Genomic DNA, 14,594 nt, shown 5'->3' on the forward strand with positions numbered 1-14,594 from the left:
AACTCCCATTTATATAGTGCCTTTCACAGCCACAGGATGTTCCAAAATGCATCACAGCCAATTAAGTACTTTTAAAGTGTAGTCACAGTTGTAATGTAGAAAACGCGGCAGCCAATTTGCGCAGGAATGTTTTGTTGTGCTAAAGCAAGTTGGAGAATACAAAGCAGTTGAAGAAGCACCTTGGTACTTGTCTTTTTATCTTTCAGTTATTACAAAATGCTCCTGATGAGGTCCTTGTAGTGGCGTCATCAACACTGTGCAATCTTCTCCTTGAATTCTCCCCAAGTAAAGAGGTTGGTCTTTAGCAAATGAATGGACATATAACTACCATTGCTGTTAGTACTAATTATTAAATGTATCTAAATGTCAACTGGTGACTGACAAAATAAGGAATATTAATTCGGCCATGTAGCTTGAAGTATAAGATTTAAAAATCATATTTTGTTACAACGTTTTAATGTTGCATTATAAAATGCAAATGAAATATGTTTTTTAGAAGTAAAACAGCACAGTAAAAATAACCCAAAGATAACCGGTAAACTGAAATAGTTAGTGGTTTGGTTGCTGAAATGGCAAGCGTCAAGGTGAGGCATATTTTTGGCTGGAATTAAAATATTTCTCCTTTTTTGTATCATTATCAGAATCAGGCATTCCTGGGCCAGATATGGTGTGAGCTAGATGTTTTTGTTGTCCTGAACCAAGTGTTCTGTATAGGAAGTAGAATTGTTTTGAGCAGATAAACCTGTTGCTCCAGTCTGGAATGTGAGTGCTTGGATATGATTGGCAATGGGTATGCTTTACTGTAGAGTACTGCAGAACTATGGTTACAGGTGAGCTCAGGTATTCGAGACAGTTTGGCCTTTGTGTGGCTGTTGTCTACTTCCCAGTGGTGAAAGATTTGAATTGGGGAAAAATGGTTAAAAAGTTATTTTTGATCACTTTTTTTAAAATTCTAATTGGAGCTTTTGGGAGGAGACAAGCTATAGAAAATCCCTTTAATAAAATATATTTTCAAAAATGTATTATCTATGTTACAGCCTATCTTGGAGTCAGGAGCTGTAGAGCTATTGTGCAACTTGACTCAGAGTGAAAACCCAGCCCTCCGAGTTAATGGGATATGGGCTTTAATGGTAAGTACTTTCTGTAATATGGCAAATCATGTTGATGCACTTCAAATTATTTAGTCCTTACAAACAATCTCAGGTTATTCTAAATGATGGCTCAAGAGCTTTTTAAATGTCTACCACTCCACTCACTTGAGTTGCAGAACTGCCTGGGTGCATTTCGGCCTGTTGTTTTGCTGTACTTTTGCAATGTATTTGTTGCAAAGTTTACTTTCTGTAAAACACCAATAGATGTGGACACAGACACAGTTTCTGCACTGGTAGAAAGGACTACTTAAGAATTTATGGTCCTCTGATATGTGATGAGTTTGCGATGGGCAGTATTTTGAAGTATGGTAGAAATTGACTTTCTATTTGATCTCTCTTTTTCTAAAGAGGTCAACATTTAACAGCTAAGTGTATGTTTGTTACCAAAAAGCAGTTGAGTGATTATTAAATTAAAATGCTTAATGCAGTTGTTTCCTACCAATCAGTCCATTGAATTTATTTGTTTTTCCAATTTTCTGCCCCATTCCCCACTCCTTTCCTAAAGGAGGTGGCTCAACAACAACATCTTGCATTTATATAGCACCTTTTAACATGGAAAAATGCCCCATGATGCTTTATGGATACCTGAGAAAAACAGACGCTGAGCCAAAGAGAGAGATTAGGAGAGGTGACCAAAAGCTTGGTCAAAAACTCGTGTTGAACTAGCACCCCCCCCCCCCCCCCCCCGCCCCCCAAAGTACTTCATCCAAGTCACCATTCTGCATGTGTGAGCCCAGACAGTGAGTGTCGACGGGCAGTTCAAACACAGCATGGAGGTGTCTGAACCGTGCCCTTGTCTATCCTCACTCAATGTCCACATGTGCACAATTGTCAGTAGAGGACACTGGGAAAAGTGATTAGTGGTGGGAATGGGCTGATTTTGTTTTCTCCACCTCCCAAGTACAGTGGTGCTGGAACTAACTTTGGCAGGGCATCCATCTGTGACTGTGTTTTAGACCAGCTAATTCAGGACATACCCTGCTGGTCTATGTGGCTCAGTACCATGTATTCACCCAGTGAGCCATCTTAGGAACCAAATTCACTGAATTTATAAGGATTGAAATTTTGGAAGAATGCACAGCTCTTTTGTCCTTATTGTGATTGTGGACTCCAGGCAGGGGGGTTTGAATTAAGAAATATCTGCAAACTGACAAAATAAATTACTTCAAGTAAAATGCCAAAAAGTTGGATTAGTTATCGGGCTTGTTGATTTAGAACGGTATAGTCAACTATTTTAATTAGAATTATGCAACTTCAAATTATTAAATGAAATTAAAATTGTTTATAAAATAAAAACTCCTGTACTGTTTTTAATTTAAATTACATAATTTGAACTACAGTACTAGATAATTTGATTTTATTTCAAGCAAGAACTATTTTGAATTATACTACATTTAAACTGGCAAAGATGTTTTTTTGTATTGGCTGGATTATTTTATGGCATTTTTGTATTTCATACCAACTGTGTAAATTAATTAAGCATGGGCCCCAAGTTTTTCCTTGGTCTATATAGCTCAATACTGCCAGCTTATTTAAATATACTTTCTTGCTGTGGTCTTGACCTCTCCTGCTATATGTTGTTTGTAAGTCTGGTTCCTTCCTCACATCTTTCTCCCATTCTCAACAGTGTTTACTTAGAAACAGTTCTTCAGACTAATTCGATACCTATAACTTCAATTTGCATATGTTGCATAGAATCATTTGATATTAAAGCACAGAAGGAGGCTATTTGAGCCAATGTGCCTGTGCCAGCTCTCTGAATGTACTTCATTCCAATCCCCTGTTGATTCCCCATATGATTTTACTTCTTCCGATTTTTCTTTAACAGATATTTATCCACTTCCCTTTTAAAAGCCATTGTGATTCTGTTTCTGTGAGGGCAGTCTATATCTTAGTAACCCTCTGTTAATGAAATGTCCCCTAGCATCTCTCTTTTGGTGCTAATCTTAAATATATGACCTCCTTTGGTCACGTCAGTTACTGTTGATGTTTCTTCGCACAATAACCTCCTGTAGCATGCTGTTTTGATTTGACCGAAGGTTGCTTCAGTGAATGCGTGAACTTTGTTTTAAAAACTAGATCTTCTCATGAAGTGTTTCCCAGATGCTTATATTGTTCAATGAAGTACAATGAAGTACAGTTTTGCAGTGTGCAAAGCATGCTTGAATCTACGTAGAAGGGGGAAAAAAATGTTTCTCGAACAAAGGATTAATATGTTAGAAAGAATAGACTTGCATTTATATAGTGCTTTTCATAACCCCAGGACGTCCCAAGGTTACAGCCAATGAAGTACTTTTGAAGTGTAGTCACTCTTCTAATGTAGGAAACATGGCAGCTAATTTGCGCATAGCAAGCTCCCACAAACAGCAATGTCATATTGACCAGATAATCTGTTCTACTGATGTTGATTGAAAGATAGATATTGGCCAGGACACTGGGGATAACGCCCCTGCTCCTTTTCGATATAGTGTCATGGGATCTTTTACGTCCACATGCGAGAGTAGACAGGGCCTCGGTTTATCGTCTCATCCGAAAGAGAGCACCTCTGACCAGTGCTCAGCACTGCACTGGAATGTCAGCCTAGCTTTCTGTGCTCAAGTCTCTGGAGTGGAACTTGAACCCACAGCCTTCTGACTCAGAGGCGAGTGTGCTACCCACTGAGCCACAGCTAGCTCTTTTATTGAAAGTATAAAGATTCTGGTGCATCCTTAATTTTTGGTGCCGTGGTCTAATCCAAATGTATGTGTACAGTAAATGAATAAGAAATAAAGTCAGTTTACCTGCTTTGAGTTATGCTGTTGTTCATCCTTTCCATGTAAATTATTGCTTACAGATACAGTTCTTGCCCTCCTTCCCAATGTCTTTTCTCTGTGATTTGAGTTCAAGCTTTGTTAAAATCCTGCGTTGCTGAAAACGCAGAGTCTACTGTGTCTACCACTGTTTGAAAAGACTTAGTTGGGAATTGGGACCGATTCGTGGACAGCTCTCAGAACCTGCTTAAAGGAACGGTATCACGTGATTTCCATTGTTGTGCACAGTACTCCAGTTTAGGCCTAACTGGTGCTTTATAAAGATTTGGCCTAACTTCCTTGCTTTTGTACTCTGCCTCTATCTATAAAACCAGTGATCCAATATGTTTTTTTTATCGGCTTTATCAACTTTGCCTGCCATCTTCAAAGATTTGTGTACATGAACCTCCAGGTCTCTGTGCCTGCACCCCCTTCCTGATTGAAATATAAGCAGAGGATAAGTCAGATATGGACAATAGGATAATCTGTATATAGAGATAGGCAAAATAACTTTTTAGATATTAAATTCATCAGAAAGTCGAATTCACTTTTTCCCCCTCTTCTGCTTTCTCTCCTTCTGCACCCACATTTTTTTTTGGTGCTAAGCATGAGATAATTCAGTGGACAGACCCTTCTATGAATGCAGACAGTGTTGCAGCCTGTTTGACTGGGATAAGTGCGTAAAGGGTCCTCTATCCCATGTTTTTTTTTCTGTCGGATATCCTAGTTGGTATGAAAATCTTTTGGGACAGGAGGAAAGTATGGATGGGTATGTTAGTAGAGACTGGATTCAAACTTGAGGGCCCTGATCAGAAATCTAAACTGGAATACACTCCTAGACAAATCTGTCTAATGAGATTAGCATAGTTTTTTGTATGGATGACCTTGATTGTACTTATTTATCAGCTTGTGGATTTACTTGTCGGTTCTAAGTGTGAACATCAGAATTTGGCTTGTGTTAGATAATACATTGTAGAATGTGGCTCTCTGAGATTTATCCTACTGATGAGAATTTCATTGCAGTTCAGAAACAGGCCTGACGTGCAATGTTCTATTTCATGCCTGTCTGAGCATCGTCATTAAAAAAAAACTTTAAAAATAAAACTTTAAAAATAAAATGATGTGAGAGATTCAGCTTTCAAACTTTGCTGAGTTGGAGATAAATGCAACTCTTCTGTGATGAGGTGACCTTGCTCCAAGCTGTGCTACTTGTCATTATAACCTGCTATGACCCTACATGCCAGATTGGAGTGTTGTTTCCTCTGTGTACCCACTTATTTAGGTGCGGAATGACATTGCTGAGAAATGTAATATTATTTTGATTTTACATTTGTTGTTGCTATTGAGCATTCTCAGAGTGAAGGATGCATCCTAGGAAGGGCCCTGTTCCCGCCTCTGTACCAGTGTGACAGTTTTGGGTGTAACCTATTGTGTGGATCTATGAAAGTCAGGTTATGGCTAGCTAACTCATTTTAAATCTTTGTGAATGTAATTGACGAGAGTAATGTGGTTGATATTGTGCACTTCAATTTTGAGAAAACACTGGATAGGACCCCGCATAAGAGATGAGGCTGAAGTAATAGCTCTGGTATAAAGGTAGAAAGTTATGAATTCAATAGCGAATTGGCTGGATAATCGAGAACAAAGGGTAGTGATCAAAAGTAGTTCTAATTTGACAACTGTGATCACTTCCTTGGGATGGTACTCTGTAGCTCTTAGTGGGAGGGCTAAAGGTGGGCAGGAGCCGTGGGTTATGAACAGCTAAAATTCACCTTTGACTTCATAATTTTATAGAAAGAGGGTGGCAGGATATGTGGCATTGACCTTGCATTCCTGTTTGGACACCAGGTTTGTAGTAACAGATGAGAATCCAAGCTGTTTTTCTCCCATTTCCTACTGTAAATAAAGGAATACTGAAAACTATTTGTAATGTCGATAGATCTGCCAACCACAAGTAATCATTTTGCTGCAAGTTATGGTTAAATGTTTTAAATTTGCTGTATTACATTTTGCAGAACACCGTTTTTACAGCACTTAAACATGTTTCATAAAGTTCTTACTGAATATTGCAAAGGACATAAAATAAAAACAATATTTTACATATTTAATTTTTGTGCTATATACTGTCTGATATGAGTTGACACTAAAAGCATTTTTTATTTTTAAAAAAAGTTTGGATTTTATTTTTGAAGCTGGTGAAGAAATATATTGTTCATACCCCATGTTGGTTTCCTTGTTTTCTTATTGTCCTCGCCCTTACACCTACATATTTCTATAGTGCGCAAGCTTTTAAAATATGATAGGCATATCAGTCTTCAAGGTTTAAAAAAACTTGCCATATAAGATACTGCAGATCATTTTTCCAGCAATAGAAGACAGGCAGAATGCAATTTAAAGCATCCATTTTATTCTCTTTAGAATATGGCTTTTCAAGCTGACCAGAAGATAAAGACAGACATTTTGCGAGGACTGAGTACAGAACAACTCTTCAGATTGCTCTCGGATTCAGATGTGAATGTACTAATGAAGACTCTGGGGCTCCTCAGGAATCTCCTATCCACTAGGCCCGTATGTATTTGTAAATTGAACGCCTACCGTTTTCCATTCTAACCGATCTCTCTCTGGTCCTGAGCATTGTGATGTCTAGCTACTAAAATGGCCTGTCCCTTTAAGACCACAGCTCGAAATGAGGAAAGTACAGGTTATTGTAGATAATTCTAAAGTGCTGAAATCAATCCGAGGATAATTGTAACTGTTTGTAAATTTCAGGATCATGGCCAGTGACAAATATTTGCACCTGTAAAAAGTGTACATATGTGTAGCATTTTACAGAATGATTCTTTCCAAACATCATGTTCGCTTTTCAGCTTTGAAGGGTACAAAAGTCTGCTTCCCTGAAGCACAACATTAAATGGAACATTTGATTTGTTAAACAAGACCCCAAGACATTATCTTTTATGTATTTGCAGATAGCCATATGTACATAGGTGTGTAAATAAATTGTATGTAGCTGTTGCAGTATTTCCAATAGGAGTCCTGTTCTTTGGTCTGGGGAGTCTTGGACTTTTGTGTGAAAAATATTAGATCTATATTTACTTGATGTATAAAAATGGATTGATACTCTATTGAATTTAAGTAGCAACCATTTCCCATCTGAGATGATGCATGAGAAGCAAATGTATTGTTTTTCATTTTAACATTCTCTTTTCTCCACTCTTTCCTCATTTGGGCCTCCTTGTGTCGCCCATTATCCCAGCTAAGAGGGCAGGTGTGCAATTTGTTTCCCTGACTTTCACCAATACGGTTATGAAACTGCTTGGAGCTCGGAAGCATTTGTTTTCCCACCCTCTGCGCACCACCTGCAGCACAGTTGAAATTGATAAGTTCTCTTAAAGAGGGTTATAGGGGCATACTCACATCCATGCTGCAAGGCATTGGGATTCCAGTGCTGTGCAGATAATAGTATTGCAACAGTGGTTGGTAGCACCCATGTGAATCTGATTTTCAGCACATTAAGATGCTTAATATTACTTAAACAGTTCTGGCCCTCTTCTCTGTATAATGGCCTTTGCATTATTTGGAGATCATAGCATTTCCTATTTATAAAAATAATGTTGGTAGGACCTAATAATTCAAAACTTTGTTGTAGAATCATAGAAATTACATATCAGAAGATGGGTCAGCAGCCCATCAATCCTGTGCTCTTCAGCTGGAGCTGCCTACTCTAGTCCCATTTCCATACCCGTTCCCTATGTATTTTTATATTCTATTTCAAGTACTTATCCAGTTCCCTTTGTTTAGTCTCTGCCTTGTCAGCCACTTGTAAAGAATTTTGTTTTCTAACAACCCCTGTGAAAATATTTTGCTAACTTCCCCCTTTGATCTTGTGATAACCCTGATCTGTATCCCCTTGTTACAATCTTTTACTACTTTCTGTCTCAAAAACAATTCATTATTTTCTAGTTTGTGGTATAATTTTCCTAAAACTTCACTGTACCTTTTCATGCCTCTAATTTTAGAATGTGTAAAATTGCAGGCAGTTCTCTAATTGTGGCCCAACCAATGTCTTGTACAAATTCAACATCGCTCCTTGCTTCCAAGATCAGTGCCATGTATATAAAACCAAGAATCCCATTTGTAGTTGATCAATCAATTATAAAAAAATCACTGCAGCATTTATTAACTCTCAATATAAATAACAAATAGGATTGAGTGAGGAATGAAATGTGAAGCACAAACCTTGCTTCCCCATTTACTTGGCATCCAGGCAGCATTTGACCAAGTGTAGCATCAAGGAGCCCCAGTAATACTGAAGTCAATGGGAATCGGTGGTTAATTCCACCTAGCCCAAAGGAAGATGGTTGTGGCTGTTGGAGGTCAATCATCTCAACCCCAGGACATCGCTGCAGGAGTTCCTAGACCCAACCATCTTCAGTTGCTTCATCAATGAACTTCCCTCCATCATAAAGTCAGAAGTGGGGATGTTTGCTGATGACTGCACAGTGTTCAGTTCCATTCGCAACTCCTCAGATAATGAAGCAGTCCATGCCCGCATGCAACAAGACCTGGATGACATTCAGGCTTGGGCTGAGGAGTGGCAAGAACATATGTGCCAGACAATAACTATCTCCAACAAGCGAGAGTCTAACCACTGCCTCTTGACATTCAATGACATTGCCATCGCCAAATCCCCACCATCAACATCCTGGGGATCACCATTGACCAGAAACTTAACTTTACCAGGCACATAAGTACTGTGGCTATAAAAGCAGTTCAGAGGCTGGGTATTCGGTCTCGCCTCCTGACTCCTCAAAGCCATTCCACCATTTACAAATCAGGGGTGTGATGGAATACTCTCCACTTGCCTGGATGAGTGCAGCTCCAACAATACTCGAAGCTCGACACCATCCAGGACAAAGCAGCCCGCTTGATTGGCACCCCATTGACCACCTTAAACATTCACTCCCTCCACCACTGGTGCACCATGGCTGCAGTGTGTACCATCTACAAGATGCACTGCAGCAACTCGCCAAGGCTTTTTCGACAGCACTTCCCAAACCTGCGACCTCCACCACCTAGATGACCAGGGCAGCAGGCGCATGGGAACACCACCTCCAAGTTCCCCTCCAAGTCACACACCATCCTGACTTGGAAGTATATCGCCATTCCTTCATCGTCGCTGGATCAAAATCCTGGAACTCCCTCCCTAACAGCACTGTGGGAGTACAGGAAACTTTCTGGTATCTGGCACTGACCGGACCGAGCTGTTGCCGTTCCATCAAAACTGCTGGAGAAACCAGCGCCAATGTTAAAACATACGGAGCTTCTGAGCTCCATGTGAAGCAACAAACCCTGCTTCAAAACAGTCGGCGTAGCTTGCAAGCGTCTCTGTAGCTAAGCAACAGCTTCAGCTAGACCTTGCAGAGCCACAACTGGAGAAAAAAAGCAACGAGAAGTAAAAAAAACTTATCTGAACCGACTCCTGAATTTTGCCGGTGGATAGAGCTTTCCGGGCATTTAACCTCCGGTTAAACGAAAGTTTCCTGTACCTTCACTGCATGAACTGCAACAGTTCAAGAAGGTGGCTCACCACCACCTTGTCGAGGGCAATTAGGGTTGGGCAATAAATGCTGGCATTGCCAGCGATGCCCACACCCCAGCAATGAATTAAAAAAAAACTTCACATTTTATTATTGTTCAATTTTATTCCATTGTTCAGAACGTCTCTAGGAACTGTTGCAGAATGGTGAAGTTCAATTTCTATTTTATTTACAAGTGTAAAAGTTTGTGCAAGGAACAATTTTGGTTAAAGGCCATCCTCTAGAGTCTACAGCATCTTCTGTAGACTCTTGCAGCTTTAATTTTATCAGTGCTGCACTTTCATTGATTTGTATCACTTACTTTTTTTTTGAGTTGTTGTATAAAGCAATTAAACATTGAAGAGAAGTTCGCGCGCTTTTATTTTGAGTATATAATGTGCCTCTGTTTTATTGCCAGCACATAGACCAGATAATGAGCACTCATGGAAAACAGATAATGCAAGCAGTGACCCTCATCCTTGAAGGGGAACATAATATTGAAGTTAAAGAACAGGTAAGTAACATTTTTTTGGAGACATTTATGTTAAAATATGCTGAAGCATTTTCATTTGAATATATATGTTGTGTATCTTGTCTGTGCAAACAACCTGCACTTTATCTGTGCTTTTAACATGGAATATCCTGGCATGAATTGGATATCAAAACTGACTTTGCAGTTATTTAATGCATCATCAGTGTAGTGTACTTGCCATAATTGGGTTGAGTATAGATTCCATTGCATAGCACTGTTCCTTTAAGAATAGATGAAATGGCGGTTTCAATGCTTGTTTTGAATGGATTTCTTTTTAACATACTGATACTGGATAGATTAAAAGATGTTAACCTGTACCACACCTGCAAGCCATAATCTGTCTTCACCTGTTCCCTGTTTATTTTTTCCCAAAAGGTTAGACTGATCATTTATAACTTGTAGTAGTTTAGAAACTTCATTATTTTCCCAGAATTTTACCTCAAAATTAGTAGTGCACTTTGCTTACACTTGCACATTTGCAGGAGCACACATTGATACAATAATTCTACTGGCATAGCTGTGCACATGATCAGACTGGTTAACAAAATAAAACTCTGAATAATAACTTATTGAATTATGATTGAGCATCAAGCTTTCTGGAAGTGTGTATGAACTGGATATCAATGTCATTTTGCGATGTTTTGATGCAATATCGATTCAGTGTACTTGTATTACAACAACGACAGCTACTGCTGGTATTTATACAACGCCTTTAATGTAGAAAAGTGCCCCAAGGCAGTTACACACAGCTCCGACAACTAGCCAGCTAGATTCTGGACCCTAATCGTCAGTCAGCCATCTGGCACTGGACCTCAACTGATCACCCGTTATCTGACTCCAGATCTCGTCTGAACACATGTCAGCTGACCCCAATTGCCAACCAGTCAGGCCTGCACCCTGACCATGAGCCAGTCAACTGGGCCCTGGATCCCTTTGACTGGCTACTAAACCTGGACTTTTTCCACCATTCCTAATGAACATTGCTTCACTCTCTAACTTCACTCCTCTCGCCTCCCTTCTCTCAGCTGGCTCATACCCTTCACTCCTCCTTAACTGTCAACTCTGGAATGCCCCAATGTTCCATTTTTGGACCCTTTTATTCCTTGTTTACATGCTTCCCCTTGACCATATCCTCTGTAGCCATGGGTTTAGCTTCACCTTCCATATGAATACTGAGCTTACTCACCTTTACCTCTACTCTGCCACTGCTGACTCCATAACCTCATTGTGCTGTCTGACTGCTTATCCAAATCCAAGTTGTGGATAAGCCAGAATGGTTCAAACTTCATATCAGCAAAACTAAAGCTCTGCAGTCTAACTTGTGAGTCCGTCTCTCGGACTGCATGTGATGGTATGAAATCTTGCTGTTCTGTTCAACCTTGAACTGAGCTTCTAACCCCATATGCTACAACCAAGACTGCCTGGCCTAGGAATTGGATAAGCCCTGAAAATGGGCACCCATTCAAAGTGGTGTAGGTTTGTGTGCTGCCTGCTCATTATAATGATTGCAGTGCTGATCTCCATGCTAAGCGCGCTGCTGATTGGCTTAGCACTGAACAAGGAGGCTAATATCGGGTGCAGTCTACTGGCCAATAAAGTTTGGCCCAGGCTCTTTGCACTACTTAAAGGGGAGGTGCATTGTTGCAGAAGCACCTCATTGTCATTGTGGAGAAAGCCATGGCCCAACAGCTAAGGGAAAGGACGAGGAGATTTTCAGATGCAGCACTGGAGGCCTTGGCCCTGGGGGTTGAAAGACACCGCCCGGTCCTCTACCTGTAGGGGGGGCAAGAGACCTTCAAGGTAGAACACCAGAAAGATGTGGGAGGAGATCGCTGAAGCCGTCCGTGTGACGTGTGTTGTCCCCAGGACCTGGATCCAGTGCCGCAAAAAGTTTAATGACCTCACACAAGTGGTCAAGGTGAGTGAATGCATCTTCAAATGCCATATCCCACCAACTGCACCACTAGCCTCTCACACGGCTCAATGCACCACACCCCCATTACTCACCTACCAACAATCTCTAGCAATCACCACTCCTACCTCACAATCATAGCTTCACCTCACCCTCACATACTTACCACTGCTGCAAGACTCGCACCCACATCTCACACCTTGCACACAGTCAGCTATTCAAACATGGCAGGCACATCACCCAAACACATTGCACCACACTCGCTGACACACTTCCCTTTCTCTTGCAGGAAAAGGTCGCACATAACCGCCAGGAGCAGCAGCAGACGGGTGGAGGGGAAGCCTGTCTGCAGAACCTGACGTAGCTGGAGGAAGTAGTTCTGGACATCATTAGAGAGGGAGTCACAGCGTCCGTGGCGAGCGGGGGAGTTGAAAGCATTGCTGATGACCATATGCTTATACCTAATCCTCCTGCTCACATCCCACGTCCCCCTCATCCCACAATCATTTCTCACTTACAAGCTGCTGATGGTGTATGCATGGATATCTTGCTTTCCCCCCTCCCCTCGCCACAACCCGACCCTTGTGCATTTCTCCTTTCAGATACTCAAGAACTCCAACCTGGCCAGCCTCTCCCCGAAGTGATGGAGGAAGACAGTGAAGGAGGAGAAGACGCACCTTCACTGCATCCGACACTCGCAGGCACTAGCTCAGAAAATGGCACTGTGTGGACTTGAGGGTAGTATAGAAGTGGGATCTGCACATGGTGAGTCATCAGGCACGAGTGAACTGCAGCCAGGCCAGGGGAAAGGGTAATTCGGGTGCCAGCTCCCCGGAGGGCAAGTCCGCGCACGAGTTCTGCTGCACAGGACTCTGATGATGACCTCAATGGGGCGGCCTTCAGAAGAAGGGTGATGGGCATGCACACAGTAATGCTAGGTGCAATGGAAAGCCTACCTCTTGTTCGTGTCGAGGAGCATGGAGAAGTCTGGCTTCAACATTGCGTGGAGCTTGGCACCTGTGATTTCCAGGATGGAAATGATGGGCAACTCCATGGGAGACCTTGTGGACCCAGCCATGATGCTGCGTGTGATGGGCGATGGCGCAGCTTCCCTTGCAGCACAGGTGGAAGTAACTACAGGGGGGGGGAAGGAAGAAGAGTGGGAAAGCAATAGTGGTAGGGGATTCGATAGAGGAGCAGACAGGTGTTTCTGCGGCTGCAGACGTGACTCCAGGATGGTATGTTGCCTCCCAGGTGCCAGGGTCAAAGATGTCACCGAGTGGCTGCAGAACATTCTGAGGCAGGAGGGTGAACAGCCAGAGGTCATGGTCCATATCAGTATCAACGACATAGGTAGAAAGAGGGATGAGGTCCTGCAGGCATTGTGCTGCAGTGGAAGCTCAGACTGCTGCCGTCGTGGCTGAGTTTACAAGTGTGGAAAGGGGCTTGCAGGGTGTCACAGCAGTCCAGCAATCTGTCCCCTAACAGATGGCTAGGAATGCTGAGGTGCTACCCCAGAGGAGTTGCAATGGCTCCGTGGGGCAACAACCTGCTGTCCTCTGTCAGGATGACAACATGTGTTCTGCCAGTGCCCTTGCTGCTGCCGGTCATCCAGCCCGTCCAGACTACTGCTGCCCATGCCGAGGTAGTGCAGTCTACATCCGGGCCTTGTCGGCCCAGAGCTGCTTGAGGCCGTCCTCCAAAGCTGTCAGCAGCCTTCCACTGGCCATGCTGCAGCCTCTGGGGGAGCACTTCATTGGAGCACTAGAGTAGGTAAAGCAACACGAAAGATGGACACTAAGGGAGCACAAGGTTGATTAGTTGACTTGTTATTTTGATTTCGATTTGATAAATTTGTAAATTATGTTTGGACTGTTTGTTTTGTGATGGCTTTGTGCCCAGGAGAACGCTGTGATGTTCTGTGACAGAGGGATGGTAAGATAGGGAAGTGGTGAGCAGCGGCGATCTAGGGTTTCATTCTTTGGAACCGGAGTCTGATGATGTGCCCATCTGGAAAGGGGATCTGCTGCCTGCCTCTTCTACTCCGGTCGTGGAACCTGTGGGGCAAGGGCTGTGCCCTCATGATGGCCAAGTTGTGGAACGTGCAGCAAACCACCACAAAATGGGACACCTGCTTCGGCATGCACTGGAGGGCTCCTCCCGAGCGGTCAAGGCAACGGAACCATTGCTTGAGCACCCAGATGGTCTGATCGATTAGGTTCCTCGTGGCAGCATGGCTGTCGTCATATAATTGCTGGCCACAAGTGGTTGGGTTGTGGAGGGGAGTCATCAGCCAGGTCCAGAGTGGATAGCCCTTGTCTCAGAGCAGCCATCCTCTGGTTTGAAGTGGTGGTTGGAAGATTGCTGGCACACCGGACTGGTGCAGGATGAAGGCATCATGACTGGTTACGGAACATCTCGGGATTGGTATGTGGCGCCCACAAAGTTACGTGTGTGCAGTTGATGGCGATATCCTGGCAAAGCCACACGCGCGCTCCTCCTGCTTCTCTCTGTTCAGAGAGAAGATATGACGTCCCCTCTCAGAGTGCAGAGCCTCTGTGGCCTCCCGGATGCAGCGATAAACGGCGAACTGGAAGATATTAGCTATGTCTCCAGACTGGAAGGATCCGC

The 14,594-nt window shown here is 42.6% G+C and overlaps 1 protein-coding gene across 3 annotated transcripts in view; it reads left to right on the forward strand.

The window, feature by feature from the left end:
- The window catches only part of armc8 (armadillo repeat containing 8), a 135,690-nt gene that overhangs the window by 91,242 nt on the left and 29,854 nt on the right, over nucleotides 1-14,594 (forward strand). For 2 of the 3 annotated variants that reach the window (XM_085985776.1, XM_085985775.1), the window contains exons 15-18: nucleotides 207-293; nucleotides 1,038-1,130; nucleotides 6,359-6,508; nucleotides 9,938-10,033. In XM_085985776.1, coding sequence (XP_085841902.1) covers nucleotides 207-293; nucleotides 1,038-1,130; nucleotides 6,359-6,508; nucleotides 9,938-10,033 — 426 coding nt within the window. Of the gene's footprint in view, nucleotides 1-206; nucleotides 294-1,037; nucleotides 1,131-6,358; nucleotides 6,509-9,937; nucleotides 10,034-14,594 lie in introns of those variants that run through there. The other variant, XM_085985777.1, reaches the window with a different exon arrangement.

This window comes from Somniosus microcephalus, chromosome 4 (assembly GCF_052327205.1).
Source record: "Somniosus microcephalus isolate GS21.2 chromosome 4, FLI_Smic_1.0, whole genome shotgun sequence".
Classification (NCBI taxonomy): domain Eukaryota; kingdom Metazoa; phylum Chordata; class Chondrichthyes; order Squaliformes; family Somniosidae; genus Somniosus; species Somniosus microcephalus.